Raw genomic sequence first — 23051 nt, forward strand, 5'->3', positions numbered from 1 at the left:
GGATCTTGTCTATATACCAGCTTTGATTATTTGGAATATCTTCTTATTTTCACTTCTTTGTACTACATTTGTATAAACTTCAAGATTTACCTGTGTTATTACATGTAAAACCGTTTTTTTTTTCAAAAGTGATTATTTTGAAAGGGTTACTTATTTAACAGTGGTGTCTTGCCATGGCTTTGTTTGGACTTGAATGTTTGTCCCTAATATTTTATTAACTGTGCATTTGAGGTCAGATATCGCAGATCAATTTATTCGTTCATAAAGTGTTAATTTACGTTTTTTGATTGAGTTAAGCCTGCCAATTGATATTTTATCGTTTGTGTTTCTATGTTGTGATGTTATGCTATTGTTTCAGAAAAAGGGAAAAGGTTTGGTACCATTAAAACGTTTAATTCCGATGCAAATGTTGGCACCTGTCCTAAGTCAGGAATCTGATGTACAGTAGTTGTCGTTTTTTTATGTAATTTATACGTGTTTCTCGTTTTTCCTTTTTTTATATAGATTAGACAGTTGGTTTTCCCGTTTGAATGGTTTTACACTAGTATTTTCGGGGCCCTTTATAGCTTGTTGTTCTGTGTGAGCCAAGGCTCCGTGTTGAAGGCCGTACATTGACCTATAATGGTTTACTTTTATAAATTGTTATTTAGATGGAGAGTTATCTCATTGGCACTCACACCACATCTTCCTATATCTATTTTGTCATTTCATGCAATATAGCAACACCCAATTTTAATACATTATATGACTTATATGGCTGTACAATACTCTGTAAATACTCAATCCAACCTGAAAACACTTTATTGATGGTATGTTCCGGGGCGGATCAAGCCATTTTTAAAAGGAGAAAAGCATTGATTGTAAAACATAATGGAGATCTTATGGTCATCTTGACAATCTGACCAGTCTATTAAAAGTTCCTGATATAGCAGGATCATTCAATAGAGTATGTTGTTCTGATTGATATGAATGTAATATTTGCCACTGGACATTTAGCAAGCAACAATCAGCCAATAAAGTCTGTAGACCCCTTTCTCCCCTTTTTGGGACAACTACATAAAGTGTGATCACACCATACAAAACTGCCCTAAAATTAATGACTGACCACAAAATTTAATTTTAAGAGGAATTCCATACAAAGACTGTAAGCTGACCATATAATCTGTATAGTGTGTGACTGAGCAGAATTTTACACTTGTGTATAATATTCTTTATTGATCTTTCATTGATTCAATTAATTGATTTAAATCATGATTGTAATATAATTACACATTAATCATGTTAATGTAGTGGTACAATGTATTTATCAATGTTAAATAGATCAGACAGTTGGTTTTTCTGTTTGAATGGTTTTACACTAGTCATTTTTGGGGCCCTTTATAGCTTGCTGTTCGGTGTGAGCAAAGGCTCTGTGTTGAAGACCGTACTTTGACCTATAATGAGTTTTCTTTTACAAATTGTTATTTGGATGGAGATTTGTCTCATTGGCACTCATACCACATCTTCTTATATCAATATAAAGTCCTTCATGAGCCCATAAATGGACAATAACAAATTCTTCTTCTATATCTATACAACAACATTTAAAAGGAAAGAAATTAAATACCAAAAACCATATAAATAATTTTATTTAGGTAAAACATAAATCTTGTCCTAAAATGGGTACTCTGAATAAAACAATAAATTATGATGTAAACAGATTAATATAAATGTTCCCTAAAAAGAATATTATGTCATGCTGTATTTAGATGTTGTCTTTAATAAGAAAAATTAAAATATTAATTAAACCATGAACACATAAAAGAACAGCTTTTTAAAGTCCTCTACCAATATATATATTTTATCTGTTTTAGAACACTTGCTTTTTTTTTTTTCTCTCACTTCAAATCATAATGAAAGATATGTAAATATGAGGTATGTTGGCAACACATTTTCCATACAAATTGAATATCCTGATTCCACTAGCAAAAGATGATTAGCGCTGATTATCAACTTGTCAAAGAACTTGCTGAACCCTTTGATATGAACTTCATCAATATCTCACAAGAAATAAAGATGTAAGGGTGCTTACAATGAAATATTTTCCATAAAATTTACATTTAAGGGGACATAATTCCAGTATAAATAATTGATCAGCACTGATTTTCTTACTTGTCAGAGACTTTACTGAAATATACCGGGTATTTAATAAAACATCCATATGCAATTTGGGCTTGATACTTTATTCTTTGCAATGTTAAATATAATTGACTTTTTAAAGGAGCATAACTTTTTTTTCGAAAGTAGATAAGGCCCGTAGATAATCAGCACTATGGTAATAAATTCCTTCCAAGACAGTGCTGATATAGATTTCATTAAAATCAATGAAGAATGTAACATGTAACAGGACATACAAACAGAGACACAGACTAACATTATACATTTCAATGACCATTGCCCTGCACTGCGATGGGTAAAAGTATTAATTATACATATATTTTAGCTATAGAAATGTTAAAATGTCTATCTTTTCTAGATATTCTAATTTGCAGAGGCAGATTTAGAGGGGATTTGGTTGATTATATAGGAAATCACTGAAGCATGACTGGAGCGTGCCCCCTCTTAGAAAGTCAGTGGGCCCCACTTATAAAAATTTCTGAATCCGCCACTAATTTGCAGTTAATAATATCTTTAAAATTTTAACAGATATACACTATTGATTTCAGCTACAAGCTGACTGGGACTCCTGGATGGTTTAAAAAACACATGTATTATAAATTATATATATTATACATAATTTACAATTCTTAAATACCAGCTAGTTAACTCTATAGAGACATAAATGCAAATTTAATAAATACATTGATTTTTTGTAAATTGGATTTCAGACTTTACTTGGCACATAGAATAGTGTTTAATAATTAATGTTGAGAATTATTATTATAATAACAGAAACAACATCATAATATGGACCACCTGAGAAGTCTAAATATACATATCTTATAGCTGTGTGTTCTACTTTTTACAATGGTATAATTAAAGAATGTGTTTCTGCCCTTCAAGGCTTGTATTAATTTAACATATATTCAGCTTTAATATGTTCAAAATATATAGTGGCAGCTATGTGAGCTACTTGACATACCTAAGTTAAATGTTAAGTGACAACAAGCAAAGTATCATACATTGAAACAATATTTTTTATCTTACTTTGAGAGTATCTAGAATACCATACACATATAATAATACTTGGCAAGATATGCATCACATTTTGTATCAATCTACTAGATAGATGAATATCAGTCTGAGGGCAAAAGGTCTGACATTGATTGATTTAGAAATTGTCCTGTCGAGATACAAGCTTAACAGTGTCTTTTCTCACTTCATTATCTATCTCAACAAGATATTACGGGGATAATTCAAGCATGCCAGTTAAATAATGTTCATGATAAGCATATAATTAGGCCGTTAGTTTTCTTTTTTGAATTGTTTTCCATTTATCATTTAGGGGCCTTTTATAGCTGTCTTTGACTTATGGGCTTTGCTCATTATTGAAGGCTGTATGGTGACATACCGGTATAGGTGCTAATTTCTGTGTCATTTGGTCTCTTGTGGAGAGTTGTCTCATTGAAAATCATACCACATCCCTTTATATATATATATATATATATATATGTAATACAGGGTGCATTCTATAGGTTTATGTGTAGCATCTACACAAGATATTCTAAACAACTGTACGACAAGTGAAATATATGATAATTAATATAATATGAGAGCTAAGATATGTGTAAGTGCATACCGGTACTACACAAATATTTTAACTATTTACTGAAAGATTGTCATGGGAACCTGCTACTTAACAAAAGTCATGGAGTACATTTTGTACTGTCATGAAATAAATATCAATATAGAGATCAGATGATCCAGTGTTCTCTTAGGAATTAGAATGACTAGATTATAATTAAATGCTTCACTGAGCGCAGCCTGATACGACCGCAGAGTTCGAAACCCTGAAAAGTTGGGGCAAATTTGAATACAGTATATATATTCAAGCTTGATACTGTCTGAATTTGGATTGTTATCAATTTTTTTTAACATAATAGTTTTCTGACACAAAATAAATGTGGTTAAAGATCTTAAAAATCTATTGTGCAATACTGTACATTTGAAAATTTCTCCTTGAAACTTAATAATTAGAAATTTGAAAAATTTTGAAAAAAAAATTAACCCCTTTTAAAAAATACCTCCAAACTTTTGGACCCTCCCCCCCCTGGAGCAATTATCCCCAAACTCAATCCCAGCCTTCCCTTTGTAGTATGGAACCTTGTTGTACAACGTTAGAGAGATCCATACACTGAAACACAAGTTATTGTCTGGAAACTAGGGAAATGCTTGTTTTTGGGCCCCTAATTCCTAAACTGATGGTAAGTTTATCCCCAAAATCAATCCCAACCATCTTTTTGTGATATTGAACCTCCTTGTAAAATTTCATAGAGATCTATTCACTTAAACTAAAGTTATTGTCCGCAAACCAAATGTGTCTTTGGATGACAACGCAGATGACATCATAGCATTATACAAACCCCCAAAAAAAATTTGCGGTCATATAAAAATGGATTTCTTTCATCACATAAAAATTTGTAGAAAATATAAACTTTTTAACATCAAAAAGCTTGGGAGCTCTGAGGAAACAGACAGCATTTTTTTTTATTTCATGTATATCCAAGCCTGGTCCTCTTATAACTGGAAAACAAAAACATAACAAAAAACAATTCAAAACAAAATATAAATACATCAAAAAGTGTACCACTACATCATCTGAATATTCATAAAAATCTGGTTAAAATGACCTACTTTAAGTAATGACTACATAATGATGACAGTACAATTACACCCTCACACTGCATGCACTGTGAAACTAATAGAAATTATTGACGGCCCAAAAAGTTTCTCTTAACCAAAATTACCAAACGTTGATATTATGCACAAAAACCAACTATTGTTGTCTTATTAACAAATAATGAACAATTTTCTACTTAAACTTGAAAAATTTCCCAAAACTCCAATCTAGTGTTTCTATTCTTGTTGATACTAGACTGTTAAATTTTGAATTCTTCATGAACTAAATAATCAGTGCCAGCTGGACGACGTGATTAGACATGTAGACCTAAAATGTAATCCTATATCTCTCTTGGCAATTCCTACGCCAAGTCCATCATTATCAAGGGAGATAACTCTGTCTTCTACTTCATCCTCTGTTTGTAATAGTTGTCGTTGTACCAGACTAGCATATTTGCCATTATTTCTGAGTAGTTCTGAATGTGAACCCTCCTCGATTACACAGCCTTTATCTATAACAATGATTCTGTCAGCTTTCTCTACAGTGCTAAGTCTATGAGCTATAATGATTACTGACCTTCCTTTTAGGTTCTTGTAGATAGCTTGTTGGACCTGTAATAATAAAACACAGAAATGATTACAGACCATCCCATTAGACTCTTGTAGATAGCTTGTTGGACCTGTAATAATATAAAAACATGATGATCATGCTGTAGCAGCTGCTTCTTTGACTGATGACTTGGCTGTTATCTCAAATTGAGCAAAATCAGGGGCTGTTCAATTTAAAATTTAAAAAAAAATGTATTTACTAGAAGGGAAAGGGAGTGTCCATCTGTATCTTTTGGGATACATGGTGAAGATCTGATTAAATAATGTGATTTTCCTCCTCTTGTCTTAAACAAATGCTTAAATGTACATGATGTATAATAAGTAATTACCACATGTTCTGATTCAGAATCTAAAGCACTGGTAGCTTCATCTAGTAATAATACCACTGGCTTTCTGATTAAGGCTCTGGCGATAGCAATTCTTTGTTTCTGGCCACCTAAAAATGTAATACTTTTCTTTTTATTTAAAAAATTGAAAAAAAAAGAAAAAGTGAAAATTCTTATTTGGTAAAAAAATGAGGTGATATTTTTAAACACCGAACAATGGAAAGTGAAACACTTGTTTTTAAGAAACAGTTGATTTTTAGAACATAAAGTAAAATTAAAGTCTGTCAATCCACATTGTGTCCATATCAGCAAAGAATCATAAATATTTAACATTTTCTTTCAGTAATAAAATAGTTTTTGAAAAGTATATATATGCCCTTATGAGTCTAAGGCCCATAGCACCTTGAAAAATATCTAAACAAGTGAAACTGCGAGCTACTGCTCACTGATGATACCCCCGCCGCAAGTGGAAAATATTAATAGTGTAAAAATATGCAAGTGTTCGGTAAACAGGAAGTTGTTGAGTGATGAATCTGAAAATGCATCTCACGGTATAGCTGACTTATATTAACCCTTAAATTAAATTTCAGAAATCTTTGTAGTGTAGTTCCTGAGAAAAATGTGATGAAAAATTTTCAACTTGGCTATCAGGTGTAAAAATGATACAAGTGTTGGGTAAACAGGAAGTTGTCAAGTGATGAATCTGAAAACGCATCACACAGTATAGCTGACTTATATCAAGCCTGAAACCAAATTTCAGAAATCCTGGTAGTGTAGTTTCTGAGAAAAATGTGACGAAAAATTTTCAACTTGGCTATCAGGTGTAAAAATGATACAAGTGTTTGGTTAACAGGAAGTTGTTGAGTAATGAATCTGAAAACACATCACATTGTATAGCTGACTTATATCAAGCCTGAAACCAAATTTCAGAAATTCTAGTAGTGTAGTTCCTGAGAAAAATGTGATGAAAAATATTCATGGGACGGACAGACTGATGGACTGATGGAAAGCAGGGTTATAATAATAATTTCCTGTGTATATGCACATCTACATAGTATGTCCTCATTACTACAAAGGTTCATCCTACATAACTTTGTTTCATGAGGGTCGTAATGGAGGTACCTTCATGATGAATAATGGTAAAAATTCTTGCCAAATGACGTTAACAGTAATTTTTGGTGCATGAAGATAAAATGTACACTTTCTTGTAGACAATAAAAAATATTGACTGATTTGACGATTCACATTAAATTTTTTCCAAAAAAGACTCTAACGATAATTATTTGAGACCTCTGACGAATCACGATAAGGATTTTGATGAATCATGGTAAAGTTTTAACCAATTTGATGCCAACAGTGGCAAAAATGGCTGTTTGAAGCCTAACGGTAAAAGGCATTACTACCCTCTTTCATGAGGTATAATTAAAAAGATTCTTGAAAGTGGATACTTTCATTACAGTTTCTCTTCAAATTACAATTTATTGGTATCACAAACCAGATAACTGTTGTCCTTTTTCTCCAGCCTCTGTTTCATATTGTTTCTCCATTTCCATAATAAATTCATGGGCATTAGCCATACCAGCAGCTTGTTGCACCGTTTCTATGGTAACATCTGAACCTAATCCATACCCTATGTTATCCTTGATTGACCTTGCATACAAAACAGGTTCCTGACCAACTAAGGATATCTGCAAGAAAATGTTTACAAAGATTAAACAAGTGAAAGTGTGAGCTACTGCTCACTTATGATACCCCCCCCCCCCCCCCCCCCCAGAATATTTCAGTAAACAGGAAGTCAGTGATCGGGAAGGACGTGCGCCCTGCGCCTATAGCGCATATCGACCAGAAATGGCGCATAGATATTTTTCACTTCGTTTCGAAACGCTTAGATATCGTCAAATGGATGTCCGATCGTGTTCGGCCCCGCCATGTGTGTAATGTTCCTCCAATGATAGGAGCACCTATATATTTTTGGGATGTCTTGGGTGTTTTCCTTTGGTAATAATAGAAATATGCGATATAACTGATTACCCAAAAAATGTAATTAACCATCCTTCATGATACAAATTTTTATAAACAACTTTAAATGTGAAATTTGGCTAGAACAAACGAGATTTATCTCTAATTATAATCTTTAAAGTTAGTTTAGCTTGTTATTATTTCGACTGAAAAACCCCAAAACCTTTTTATGAATATAGACTTTGGTCCCCATAAAAGGCGCTTTAACTGTCCTTGTCACTTTTTGGTCTTTGGCTCGTTTTGACATTTTGTAAACATGACTTCAGCGAATTGTTGTTTTGTTCTATCAATTAATGATACTCTCTACTGTTATTGTTGTCATCTTGATGAAGTAATAATAATACAAGAAGTGCAGAGGAAATGCCAAAAAAGTCCACCAATACGGAACATCTGGAATAAGTATGGTATCGACGAAGACCCAAATTTAATGTAAAAAAAACCCATGAATATGAACAAGGCACCAGTACCATTTTAAACATTGTAAATAAAGGTTATCTAAAATATTATCCGGTTTGGATGAAGGTATTGTATATTCATTGAAACTGAAATTACAAAATCACAGGAATAATATCCATGATATTATTTAGAATCATAAAGGTAAGGGTCACCACCTCTTTGCCGAAATATACACTTTTTTTTTTACTGTAGTCAATTCAAATGGCCCTCTCATTTGACAAAATGTCCCATTATTTTTTTAAATGGCCCACTGGATTTATTTTTAGGGGGCCCTGTGCCCATAGAGAAAAAATCCTTCCAGATCACTGATATATATTTATGAGGATAATTTTCTTCTGGCACCATAAGTAGAATATCCCCAGATAAGTAATCTAATAACAAACTACCTTGGTATGTAAGAATTTGTGATCATATTCCTTTACTGGTTTCTTGTCCAGTAAGATCTGTCCTGTGATTGGTTCATAATAATGTTCCAGTAGATTAATACACGACGATTTACCACCTCCACTAGGTCCCACTAAAGCAACAACTTCTCCGGGCTGGACAGTAAACGACACATTCTGTAAACAGATATCATCCAATTAAAACTATTAATGATGCAAGCTAAATACTGTAAACCAACATATTTTGCTATTTTCATGAGTAGAAAAATAAGGTGAGTACAAATCATCACGAATATGTAAAACTTGGATCTTTCCTTATTAAACTACATCAAGTTAATAAGAAAATCTTGAAATCAAATATGTGTGAAGTGGACTAGAAAGTGATAAATGTAAATTAAAGTATCCACGAAAATAAGTTGGTTTACAGTATGCATTATTCAAAATGAGAGGGTCCTGTAAACAGAAAACACGAGGAATGCTACGACCTCAGCTAGCCTTCTAGTGTATGGCACATCATACAATGCTAACTCACAATCATGACATTAATAATGGGGCATTACTTAATGTGAATGAAACATCCTGACACATTATGCAGACATCAATTAAACATTACTCTAAGTCTTTGGGATATATTATTACCTCCCCTGAACACTTCAGCAAGCCATTAAGTGTAGAATCATGAAGACAAAGGATGTTATCCCCCCTTAAATCCTAGGACTAACATAAATCTTAAAATTAGTCTTTGAGTCAATGTGATATTTGTGTTATCACAGAGACAATACTGTTACCCTCACTTTTACCTTAAGAACATTAGTGTCTGGTCTTGAAGGATATGCAAATGTTACATTCTTGAATTCTATCAGGCCAGAAATCTTGTCTGATTCAACTTCACTCTGGCCAATCACAGACTCTGTATCCATTCTGTCCTTGACTGTATTTTTTACAACTGGTTCCCTGTCAATGTATTCAAACACTTTTTCTGATGCTCCTGCTGCCTGCATCAATCCAGTGAATACTTCACCAATTTCCTACAAGTTTCAAGGATAAAAAGATATATAAAACAAAACCCAAATAATCCAACAAATCCTATATATTGATGTTAGCTAAAGATCAAGGACAAAAACAATTGATTGTCAAATTTTACTGATAATTTTGTAGAATAGACAATCAATTAGAAGCTGTTAGCTTGTTTAAATTTATGCCAAATACTAAATAAGTTTTACCATAATGGTGTATTCTTAGTAACCATGGCCATGTTCATCGATGAATCAAATACAATTTTTATACTGAATTATCTAAATTAAATTCAGTTTAAGTATGTTAACAATTGGCGTGATACATTTAAATAATAAAAAATATCTTTGAACATCTTAAAGTTATTTGTGTTATTGACTCAAGACAACATTGCAATATAGATTGAATTGCTGCTTTTAAATTCTTTGTAATTTTAAACAAAATTAGGAATATTAAAGTAGTTGCCATGAATCCTGTTTCTTTCTGAATAAACAAATATATAATATGCAATTCACAGTCTTTTGTTTTGTGCCTGTTTTTTTACCTTGTTGATAGGTAAAAGAAAATTTAAGAAACCGTAATACTATTGTTTATCTTTAAATTTTTTCAAAACATATATAAATGTGAAAATAAATACATGTATGAAACAATTCTTGTGTTCAAAGTCCTCTCAACTATCTGTACTAACTGACATTTACATCACCAGTGTAAATTCAGAAATCATGGTGAGTTTTTTTTTACTGTGAATGGGTGAGTTACACAGTAATAACACCCATTGTGATACCTGATATCTATACATAAACTAGCTTTTCCTGAAATAACAATAACTAATCTGAACTTTTTGTTCAATAATATATGCTGGCAATTATTTCTGAATTTACAGTATATTAACTTGGAAAGTTAAAATATAAAGAATAACTTACATCTATACAGTTTCCTAGCTGCATTTGATACAGTATGAAGGACACTAGGTTACCACCAGATAAAGTCTTTGTCAGAACTAAATGACCACCATAGTATAATACTGCAACTGTCAAACCAAGTTCAAATAGCTGAAAAAATATAATATAAACTTTTAGACCTAGCTGGAATGGATTAAAATCCAAAACAGGATCTGCCATATCCAAATCACATGCAAGCTGGCAACTGTCACAGAGAATCATATTATTCTACAAAAAGTTTTGTAAATCAATTTTCTAATAATAAAAACACTTTTTTCAATATCATATGCATGCATTTATAACCTGCAAAAACATTTGCTTGTTCGACCTTTAGTTTGAAGGCTTTAAGAAGTGATGTTTTATCACTAGTGTCAACTTGTTGATCGTAACTGCAATTATGATCATCCCAATATGGCGGACACAAATATGGGTAAATTTTACAGGGCTGATTTCTCCACTTAACAGCTTATTTTCAGATTTGTATTTAACAAGAAACATCTTTGTAAGCAGTGCCATTTGATTGTTTTTTCCCTTAATGATGGAAAAGCAACCAGAAGAACATAAATAAAGATACTTAAAACAGGATGACACGATATTGTTTTATAATATACCTGTGTACACCATACATAACATATTGGATGACACGATATTGTTTTATAACATACCTGTGTACACCATACATAACATATTGGATGACACGATATTGTTTTATAATATACCTGTGTACACCATACATAACATATTGGATGACACGATATTGTTTTATAACATACCTGTGTACACCATACATAACATATTGGATGACACCATATTGTTTTATAATATACCTGTGTACACCATACATAACATATTGGATGACACGATATTGTTTTATAACATACCTGTGTACACCATACATAACATATTGGATGACACGATATTGTTTTATAACATACCTGTGTACACCATACATAACATATTGGATGACACCATATTGTTTTATAACATACCTGTGTACACCATACATAACATATTGGATGACACCATATTGTTTTATAATATACCTGTGTACACCATACATAACATATTGGATGACACCATATTGTTTTATAATATACCTGTGTACACCATACATAACCAGCATACACGTTTGCTTGTTTGACATTTATTTTGTAGGCTTTATGGAGTGATGTTCTGTAACGGTCTTTCTCTCCGTCTTCATTAGCAAAACTTCTGACTGTCCTAATGGCGGACAAAGCTTCTTCTGCAACATTATTGGCTGCTGCTAAAGCATCCTGAACTTTGGAGGCCAGATCCTGTAAAATATCAAAGTTCTCTTGTACACCTCCGTATATCTTCAGGCATAATTTCGTTTTACAAATAAAGAGGAGTAAGTGAATGAAATTTAAAAAATGATAAACCTATATGACCAAAGAGACCTCAACAGACGGAGTTGAAACCCTTTTTACTTAAAATTTTCAGAGTTGATCAATAGGGAATCTATGTTTGTTGTTATTAAAAGTTACAAGTGTCAGAATCTAAACATTGAATACAAAATGTTATTTTTTTATAAGGCAAGATTAACAAATATCCTTCCATTTCAATTTCTTCCATGTCTATTCATCAACTTGAAACACATTCATTTGTTAATTAATGGCAAAACAAAAGCCCTTCCATCCTTCTACTCCTACAAATAATAGCACATTCACACTAGACCATTGATCCAAACTCAATAATTGTATATTAATTATGTTCAAATCTTACTCTATAATATTCCCCATACACTTTAGACACACCCAACACAATGGGGAACGCTATCAACGTCAACAAAGATAGTCTCCATGACAACTTGAACATAAACACAATGATTCCAACACCTAATATCAGGTTACGTGTAAATATATTCATGTTCAAGGTTACTGTGTCTGTCATCACTGTTGTGTCAGAGGTCAAACGTGAGGTTATGTCCCCTTCAAAGAAAAAAATATATAATAATTTTTATACTAGTAATGTCCCAGAATCTGCAGACTGCCAGAGTTTAACTTGACCTTTATTTATAGCTAAAATTTGAGAGATCGGGTCTCTGTAAAACTAGAGGCTCTCAAGAGCCTGTGTCGCTCACCTGTTATGCCCATAGTTTTAGAAAAGAAGATTTTTGTACAAGTTACAAAAATGACGAAAAGTTGTTCAATATTGACTATAAAGGACAATAACTCCTTAAGGAGTTCTCTGACAATTTTGGTCATGTTGACTTATTTGTAGATCTTACTTTGTTGAACATTATTGCTGTTTACAGTTTATCTCTATCTATAATAGTATTCAAGATAATAACCAAAAACTGCAAAATTTCCTTAAAATTACCAATTTTAGGACAGCAACCCAACAACGGGTTGTAGGATTCATCTGAAAATTTGTGAGGGGATAGATCTTATTCTGATGGACATTTAAATCTTGAAAGATTTGCCCTAAATGTCTTAGTTTCAAAGATATAAAGCCAAAACTGCATTTTACCACTATGTTCTAATTTTAGCCATGTCGGCCATTTTGTTTGGTAGGTGGGGTCATCGGACACATTTTTTAAACTATATACCACAATAATGGTTGTGGCCAAGTAAGTTTAAATTTGGCCCAGTAGTTTCAGAGAGGAAGATTTTTGTACAAGTTACAAAAAATGACGAAAAGGTTGTTAAAATTGACTATAAAGGGCAATAACTCCTTAAGGGGTTGACTCACAATTTTGTAGGTCTTACTTTGCTGAACATTATTGCTGTTTACAGTTTATCTCTATGTATAATAGTATTCAAGATAAAAACCAAAAACTGCAAAATTTCCTTAAAATTACCAATTCAGGGGCAGCAACCCAACAACAGGTTGTCCGATTCATCTGAAAATTTCAGGGCAGATAGATCTTGACCTGATAAACAAATTTACGACATGTCAGATTTGCTCTTAATGCTTTGGTTTTAAAGATATAAGCCAAAATATACATTTTACCCCTGTGTTCTTTTTTTAGCCATGGCGGCCATCTTGGTTTGATGGCCAGGTCATCGGACACATTTTTTAAACTACATACCCCAAGGATGATTGTGGCCAAGTTTGGTTAAATTTGGCCCAGTAGTTTCAGAGGAGAAGATTTTTGTAAAAGTTTACGGACGACAGACGACAGACGCAGGACACCGGACGACAGACGACGGACGCTAAGTGATGAGTCAGGTCAGGTCAGGTGAGCTAAAAAAAGAAACTAGATGTGTCACAGCGACACGAACGGCCCCGTCCCAAAAAGTTGAAAAATCTGCAATTTGAATAACACATGTGGACAAAACATGATGGTAGTCTAACATAACAATCAAAGAGCAGATTGCTCTGAGGGATACGATTGCCGTTGTTTCATTGACACATGTATACATGTAGCTGGATAATATTATTTTCAAAACTAATTCAACTGCACATGTAAAATAGTTACAAAATAGCCAATCCCGGATAAAAGTGTATGAACAATGTAATAAGGCCTATTCTGAGACTCAGAGTGAGAGAAGGTATTTCACTTTGTATCTTATCACCTATTTTCCTACGTTAATTCTAGGAGGAACCCCATTCCTAACTCTTTAAATATTTAATTTCCTTTGGGTCAGTGATCATGACTCCTTTGCGTACACATTTATCGGTTTAAATTGTGATGGTTTTTAATATAATACGATGTTTATTGACAGAACGAGCTAATACTCGACGTGTTGTTTCAGAATTCACGGAAGTTACTTCCGGAAGGGAGACAACTCGAAACGATAATATGGAAGACCCCATTTCGCCTGAAGGGGTGTTTTACGATAAGGACTACATTTATTTTAATTTAAAGGATGCATATGATTTAAAACTATGCAACAAGAATAACCCTCAATAGCAGACATACATAGAAAAGATCCCATGAGTTATAAATTAATAAATTGAGTGGGGAATCCAGAGCAACCATTCAATCTAAAACCCCTTGAAGTCAAGAAAACTATACGCATGCGCATAATTTCCAAAACAAACCCTGGAGCAAGAACGTATATTAATGTTTATTAAACGACCTAGATTGTTCTCTATTTCTTTATGGAATTACAATCTCAAATACCAGTTTCATAACGGTAACATATAAGAAAAACTCCACTTCAGTTCTTATATGACAGAAATAGATTTATCGGAATTCAGAGAACTCTCGCATTTTATCAAAACTGGGAATTCCCTCTGACGTGTTTCTAAATTTATAAATACACTTAATATAAATACTGCTTAATTCTGATTTTCCGTGTTGTTAAAAACACGCATATAAGTCAAGGGAATTATCAAATTTGAAGATTATGAAAAGAACATTATAGGAAAGTTGTTTAAGTTCAATCCCTTTGTTTGTTTTTACCTTTTAAAGCAAGACAATCATAAGAATCTGAGGTGCTCCTTAATGTTTAGAATAAAACGATTGACGTGAGGGCAATGCTCTGAGCCACCGGTATAAGTCTACAGATTGCTTGAAAGCAATCGTATCCCAAAAATCAGCTCAAAATCTGGAGGCGTATAGAAAAAGAGTCCGTATAATTGTGATTTCAACAATTTATCAAAGTCCAAAGCCCATATTTTTGGCAAAAATTAGCAGAGCGGAACAAAACTTGAACTTGATCTGTAACTCATCATGGTTAACTCCAATACCAAAAATCAGCCCAATACCTGAAGGCATTTAGAAAAAAAGTCTGTATAACTGTGATATCCAACAATTTATCAAAATCCAAAGCCCGTAATTTCGGTAAAAAATAGCGGAGCGGTACGAAACTTTAACTCGATCTGTAACTCATCACGGTTAACTCACATACTAAAAATCAACCCAATATCTGAAGGTATTTAGAAAAAAAGTCTGTATAACTGTGATTTTCATCAAATTATCAAAGTCCAAAGCCCATAGTTTCGGCAAAAATTAGCAGAGCGGAACAAAACTTAAACTTGATCTGTAACTCATCCTGGTTAACTCACATATAAAAAATCAGCCCAATATATGAAGGCATTTAGAAAAAAAAATCTGTATAATGTTTTGATGCGGAATGACGGAAAGATGGAATTTCGGAATTACAGAATTACAGAATTTCGGACAAGGGTTCGTACCAAAAAGTTGAAAAATCTGCAATTTGAATAACACATGTGGACACAAACATGATGGTAGTCTCACATATCAAAAATCAGCTCAAAATCTGGAGGCGTATAGAAAGCGAGTCCCTATAAGTGTGATTTTCAACAATTTATCAAAGTCCAGAGCCCATAATTTCAGCAAAAATTAGTGGTGCGGAACTAAACTTAAACTTGATCTGTAACTCATCATGGTCAACTCACATACCAAAAATCAGCCCAATATCTGAAGGCATTTAGAAAAAAAGTCTGTATAACTGTGATTTTCAACAATTTATCAAAGTCCAAAGCCCATAATTTCGGTAAAAATTAGCGGAGCGGTACGAAACTTAAACTTGATCTGTAACTCATCACGGTTGACTCAAATACCAAAAATCAGCCCAATATCTGAAGGTATTTAGAAAAAAACTCCATATAATGGTTTGTTGCGGAATGAGAGAATGATGGATTTGGGAATTACGGAATTTGGGACAAGGGTAAAACTATATGGCACCAACAACTTCGTTGTCGGGCCATAAAAAAAACAGGGATCAGGTATCAGTATGGATTTAAATCAGTGATGTACCTTGAAAGGTTGAAGTGCATGGTTCATGGCAGAAAACTACATCACAAAAGAATGTTCAGCATTTACAGATGTATTGTCAAATTCTATACATGTTTGATTAATTAATTGAAGGTTGCATAACTTCCAGTGATAAATACTGCAAGCAAATGAGCAGGATGAGTTTTGAGACATTAACATATTACATATTGCTGTAATCATGATTGATCATTCAAATCTGTAGTTTAAGGTGAATTGTTATTCTTTTTTCTCTCAATTTATTATTTTCTTTTTTTTTCAGGTTGGGATATAGATAGATGGTGACAGGGTGTGTGCTTGTTTTGTTTGACCATGCACTGGCACAAAGTTCTTGTCTGGTAATTATGGAAAGGTATCTTATTATAGTATACTACAATGAAGTCTTTTACATTCAACAGAACTGAATCTTACCTGTTTTTACTTTATCAAAGAAGCCTATTTCTTGTTCTATTACAGATCCAAATAATCTGTTCCTTACTCTTATTCCTAAACGTGCCATAGCTAAACTGAAACACCAACCACGACAACCAGCTGTAATAGAACTATAGAAACGTTATGATAAAATCAGTCAAACACCAACCACGACAACCAGCTGTAATAGAACTACAGAAACGTAATGATAAAATCAGTCAAACACCAACCACGACAACCAGCTGTAATAGAACTACAGAAACGTTATGATAAAATCAGTCAAACACCAACCACGACAACCAGCTGTAATAGAACTACAGAAACGTTATGATAAAATCAGTTAAACAACAACCACGACAACCAGCTGTAATAGAACTACAGAAACGTTATGATAAAATTAGTTAAACACCAACTACGACAACCAGCTGTAATAGAACTACAGAAACGTTATGATAAAATCAGTTAAACAACAACCACGACAACCAGCTGTAATAGAACTACAGAAACGTTATGATAAAATCAGTTAAACAACAACCACGACAACCAGCTGTAATAGAACTACAGAAACGTTATAATAAAATCAGTCAAACACCAACCACGACAACCAGCTGTAATAGAACTACAGAAACGTTATGATAAAATCAGTCAAACACCAACCACGACAACCACCTGTAATAGAACTACAGAAACGTTATGATAAAATCAGTCAAACACCAACCACGACAACCAGCTGTAATAGAACTACAGAAACGTTATCATAAAATCAGTCAAACACCAACCACGACAAGCAGCTGTAATAGAACTATAGAAACATTATCATAAAATCATTTAAACACCAACCACGACAACCAGCTGTAATAGAACTATAGAAATGTTATCATAAAATTAGTCAAACACCAACCACGACAACCAGCTGTAATAGAACTATAGAAACGTTATCATAAAATTAGTTAAACACCAACCACGACAACCAGCTGTAATAGAACTATAGAAACGTTATCATAAAATTAGTTAAACACCAACCACGACAACCAGCTGTAATAGAACTATAGAAACATTATCATAAAATCATTTAAACAACAACCACGACAACCAGCTGTAATAGAACTATAGAAACGTTATCATAAAATTAGTCAAACACCAACCACGACAACCAGCTGTAATAGAACTATAGAAACGTTATCATAAAATTAGTTAAACACCAACCACGACAACCAACTGTAATAGAACTATAGAAACGTTATCATAAAATTAGTTAAACATCAACCACGACAACCAGCTGTAATAGAACTATAGAAACGTTATCATAAAATTAGTTAAACACCAACTACGACAACCAGCTGTAATAGAACAATAAAAACACTATGATAAAGACAGTCAAACAGAACCATGTAAATCTGCAGCTTGAGCTATTAAACATTGACATGGTCAAACTGACAAGGTCATCTGAAAATGATTTAATAGACCTATATATCATGAAGCTGAACTATTACTCAATAATTGTCCTAGGTATTTAAATGAAGATATTGACTGTTACAAATTTAGATCAAGGTCAAAAGATTTCCATTAGACAAACCAGAAAACTTCACAATATTTTATAGTATAATATATTATATAAAGTATGTTCCCCTTTGGAATTTTGAAAACAAGAATATTTTATAGAACAAATGTATATACTAAATCTTAGTTAACTTTTTACTTATAGAAAATAACGTGTGGTGAACATTTTATTACATTGTGTCATAGCTCAAATTTATTCGTTTAGTGTATGTGCACTTGTTTTTAAATGTCTAATGATTGAGTTAAGGTATTAAAATTAATATCTATTTTATAGTGTGTCTATCTATGTTGTGATGTTACACCACTGTTTTAGGAAAGAGTGAAGGTTGATACCTATTAAAACATTTGAACCTGCTGCATTTGTTTGCATCTTTCTTAAGTCAGGAACCTGGCCTTGCGGTCATAAAACATTTGAGTATGTACTCGTACTCGAAAATCAAGCAATCAAAATGCTGGATTTCATGTTTCGAGCATGATTTTTGTGCTCCGAGCACTGAGCAAAGTTTTATGACTTCAACTGATGTTCAGTGGTTGTCGTTTGTTGATGTGATTAATAAGTGTTGTTTGATTGATGTGATTAATAAGTGTTGTTTGATTGATGTGATTAATAAGTGTTGTTTGATTTGATGTGATTAATAAGTGTTGTTTGATTTGATGTGATTAATAAGTGTTGTTTGATTTGATGTGATTAATAAGTGTTGTTTGATTGATGTGATTAATAAGTGTTGTTTGATTGATTTGATTAATAAGTGTTGTTTGATTTGATGTGATTAATAAGTGTTGTTTGATTTGATGTGATTAATAAGTGTTGTTTGATTGATGTGATTAATAAGTGTTGTTTGATTTCGCTTTTTATATAGAGTAGACCTTTGGTTTTCCTATTTGAATGGATTTACACTAGTCATTTTTGGGGCCCTTTATAGTTTGCTGTTTGGTGTGAACCAAGTCTCTGTGTTGAACACTGTACTTTAACCTTTAATGTTTTTTTCTATTACAAATTGTGACTTCGATGGAGACTTCCCTCATTTGGCACTCATACCACATGGTACTCTGTATGTGTGTGTCCCAAGTCAAGAGCCTGAAATTCAGTTGTTGATGTTTTTTGCTGAACTATTTTGTTAATTGTTTTTTTACATAAATCAGGCAACAATTTTGTTCATTAGTATTGTTTTACAGATGTCATTTCAGGGTATTATGCTGAGCATGCAGTATTGATTATACTCTTACTCATTGTTGAATCAACACTTGAAGGCTGTAAGTTTACCTATAGTTATTGGTTTTAGGTCAATTAAGTTCTGGTGGAGAGTTGTCTGGTAGGTCATTATACCACACTTTTTTATTTGTATAATTACCTCATAACAAATATATCATCCTGAACTCGCAGGAAACATTTGCCGCTGAACTTTACACAACCAACTATCAATCATTCATAATGAAATGACCATCCTTTTTGTACTAACCTTATAACTAATATGATAGCCATGATGATAATTGATTGGGTACTAACCTTATAACAGATATGACAGCCATGATGATAATTGATTGGGTAATAACCTTATTACAGATATGACAGCCATGATGATTGATTGGGTACTAACCTTATAATAGATATGACAGCCATGATGATGATTGATTGGGTACTAACCTTATAATAGATATGACAGCCATGATGATAATTGATTGGGTAAACTTCTTCTGAGATTTCTCTATAACAATACTGTCTACAACTTCTCCTGTGTAGTATGGTATAAATATTTGTCCTGGAAAAAGGATTAATCAATATGTACATAACTTCTCCTGTGTAGTATGATATAAATATCTGTCCTGGAAAAAGTAATCAATATGTACATAACTTCTCCTGTGTAGTATGGTATAAATATTTGTCCTGGAAAAAGTAATCAATATGTACAGAACTTATCCTGTGTAGTATGGTATAAATATCTGTTCTGGAAAAAGGATTAATCAATATGTACATAACTTCTCCTGTGTAGTATGATATAAATATCTGTCCTGGAAAAAGTAATCAATATGTACATAACTTCTCCTGTGTAGTATGGTATAAATATCTGTCCTGGAAAAAGGATTAATCAATATGTACATAACTTCTCCTGTGTAGTATGGTATAAATATCTGTCCTTGAAAAAGTAATCAATATGTACATAACTTCTCCTGTGTTGTATGGTATAAATATTTGTCCTGGAAAAAGTAATCAATATGTACACAACTTCTCCTGTGTAGTATGGTATAAATATCTGTCCTGGAAAAAGTAATCAATATGTACATAACTTCTCCTGTGTAGTATGGTATAAATATCTGTCCTGGAAAAAGTAATCAATATGTACACAACTTCTCCTGTGTAGTATGGTATAAATATCTGTCCTGGAAAAAGTAATCAATATGTACACAACTTCTCCTGTGTAGTATGGTATAAATATCTGTCCTGGAAAAAGTAATCAATATGTACAATGTACATAACTTCTCCTGTGTAGTATGGTATAAATATCTGTCCTGGAAAAAGTAATCAATATGTAAATTTATAACTTCTCCTGTGTTGTATGGTATAAATATCTGTCCTGGAAAAAGTAATCAATATGTACATAACTTCTCCTGTGTAGTATGGTATAAATATCTGTCCTGGAAAAGTAATCAATATGTACATAACTTCTCCTGTGTAGTATGGTATAAATATCTGTCCTGGAAAAAGTAATCAATATGTACATAACTTCTCCTGTGTAGTATGGTATAAATATCTGTCCTGGAAAAAGTAATCAATATGTACATAACTTCTCCTGTGTTGTATGGTATAAATATCTGTCCTTGAAAAAGTAATCAAATATGTAACTAACTTCTGTGAAGTATGGTATAAATATCTGTCCTGGAAAATATAATCAAATATGTACATAATACAACTTCTCAAGCATGTCAAGTCATGCCAGTGAAGAATGAACAAATTATCTGTCCTTAAACGAAATGCCTTGTGGTCATAAAATATTTGAGTATGATTATCATTCTCAGACTCAGAGTTGAACCAATCAAAATGCTGTATTTGGTGTTTTGAGCACAAAACTTGTCATCTGAATTCCTGGTAAAGTTTTAAGACCAAGGCCCCTTATTGCTAGTAAACAATCATGATGATATTACACAGATTATTATCTTACCAGCATCACTATTTAAAAATAAAACTGTACCTTCATTTTTCATAGGTACAAATCATTATAGATTGGGGAAAACATATAAAATTTCAAATTCATGGTTCAGTTAATATTTTACAAAGAAAATAAACATTTTCCAAGTAGATTAGTAAAAATATAAGACAAACAGGAGGTCAAAATTTCACTAAGAAATTGTAAACAGTCTGAAGTTAACCATATAAACATGATAAACTGACATTCAAAATTTATATATACTATACCTGTAGATGATATGGTCAAAAATATAAATCCCATGATTATAAATGGTATGTCTGGCTTTGAGTGAGAAAAAAGTCTAAATATTGTAACTTTGGCAGTCGTCTTTGGTGATTGGTCACTTTGTTCAGCACTGGATCCAATCAAAGGTTCTCTTTCTACTTCATCTCCATCTTCTTTGTTTATACTCATATTATTCACCTCAATGTTTATGTGAATTTTACTGAGAAATAAGCAATGAAGAGACATCCATAAACAAGATATGTGTGTCCAGGAAAATATCAACCAAAACCACTTATCTGTCAACGTTCCTGGAACTTCTGATCGTATTAGGAGTTTTATAATTGTATATATACTTGTTGCTAAAGAAGCTATAAATATCACAGTTTTAATTTTTCTTATTCTATAAATAGAATCATATGAATATCTGAAAACAGAAAGTGAAAGCCCCATGGTGAGACAGAATCGTAAAAATCCAAATACAAACAAATCAAAAACAGATCTTTGAAATGAAAAATGGTGAAGTCCTTGTTGTAGATAATGCTTAAATTTGTTTCCATGGCAAAATAAAATGGTTATGGTTGCCATATCAACGATACTGATTACTGTAGTGACTAATACTGTTGGTAATTTTCTCATGATTCTTGATTCACACTCCACGTAAAAATCTGAAATAATAAAATTTCATATTTCAGTCATCAGAGAACATGGAGAATCGTGCAGAAATTGGAAGGATCAAAACAAAACCTCTACTCACTATTTTAATATATATGCACTATGTTTAGATTATATTACAGTCAATACAAGATGTTGGTCGTTTTAAATTACAAATTGAAATACTTTGGAAATGTTGAGTGAAGAAGAGAGTGGATAAAATGTAAAAACTTGAGGATGAAATATTAATTGACAAGAACCTATAATATCCTAAGGCTACAAAAACAAAAGAGAACATGAATATTGATATGTCATTATTATTTTGTTTTTCTCATTATGAATTGTAGGGGGGATTATAGAGCTGATTTTAGTATGTGTGTCTACTTAGCTGTAGAACTGTAACTCTTTTGGACATTATCAATTTTTTTTCCTTTGCCGACTTACGCAAATCTATGGTCCCCAAATTGTCAAAAAATATCAAAAGGACCTACATGTAACTAAGAGCTAGGGTTCCGCAGCTATAACTGCTATATGACTTAGTGACTATGATGAGTTACAAATCAAGATTTTAATTATGTGAGTCTGATTGGATGAGTTACAGATTAAGATTTATAAAGAGTATGTTTGTTCTTCTCCCCCGATGTTTGCTCAAATTATATGAAGGCTTTGGACTTTTAAAATTTCCTGAAAATAATAGTCATACTGACTTTTTCTACGCATGCTTACAGATATTGAGCTGATTTTTA

General features: G+C 32.6%; 1 protein-coding gene across 4 annotated transcripts; it reads right to left on the reverse strand.

Moving 5' to 3' along the window:
* Positions 1-1611: 1611 nt before the first annotated feature.
* LOC143075011 (ABC-type oligopeptide transporter ABCB9-like) lies at positions 1612-22336 on the reverse strand. Of its 4 annotated transcripts, XM_076250239.1 has the most exons (11): positions 21657-22336; positions 19890-20004; positions 16685-16815; positions 12310-12515; positions 11664-11861; positions 10549-10677; positions 9412-9639; positions 8615-8788; positions 7249-7441; positions 5757-5863; positions 1612-5430 (listed from the first exon to the last, which is right to left on the reverse strand). In XM_076250239.1, the coding sequence occupies exons 1-11, from the start codon at positions 22288-22290 to the stop codon at positions 5110-5112; spliced, it is 2436 nt and encodes an 811-aa protein (XP_076106354.1). In that variant the 5' UTR covers positions 22291-22336; the 3' UTR covers positions 1612-5109. The 4 variants fall into 4 exon arrangements, with proteins under 4 accessions (XP_076106354.1, XP_076106357.1, XP_076106356.1 ...); XM_076250242.1 differs by lacking the exon at positions 21657-22336 and having other exon boundaries at positions 16685-16804; positions 19890-19999; XM_076250241.1 differs by lacking the exons at positions 19890-20004; positions 21657-22336 and adding an exon at positions 19843-19862.
* Between the last annotated feature and the right edge of the window lie 715 nt (positions 22337-23051).

The sequence above is a fragment of the Mytilus galloprovincialis genome, chromosome 5 (genome assembly GCF_965363235.1).
Source record: "Mytilus galloprovincialis chromosome 5, xbMytGall1.hap1.1, whole genome shotgun sequence".
In the NCBI taxonomy this organism is placed as follows: domain Eukaryota; kingdom Metazoa; phylum Mollusca; class Bivalvia; order Mytilida; family Mytilidae; genus Mytilus; species Mytilus galloprovincialis.

Excerpts from the sequence above, each read along its gene's own strand:
- LOC143075011 (XM_076250239.1), bottom strand. The coding sequence starts at position 22,290 with ATGAGAAAATTACCAACAGTATTAGTCACTACAGTAATCAGTATCGTT. Across the intron at positions 7,442-8,614 it reads ACAAATTCTTACATACCAAG|ATATCCTTAGTTGGTCAGGA; the intron begins GTAGTTTGTTAT and ends ATTTTCTTGCAG. Across the intron at positions 5,864-7,248 it reads AAAAGGACAACAGTTATCTG|GTGGCCAGAAACAAAGAATT; the intron begins GTTTGTGATACC and ends TTACATTTTTAG.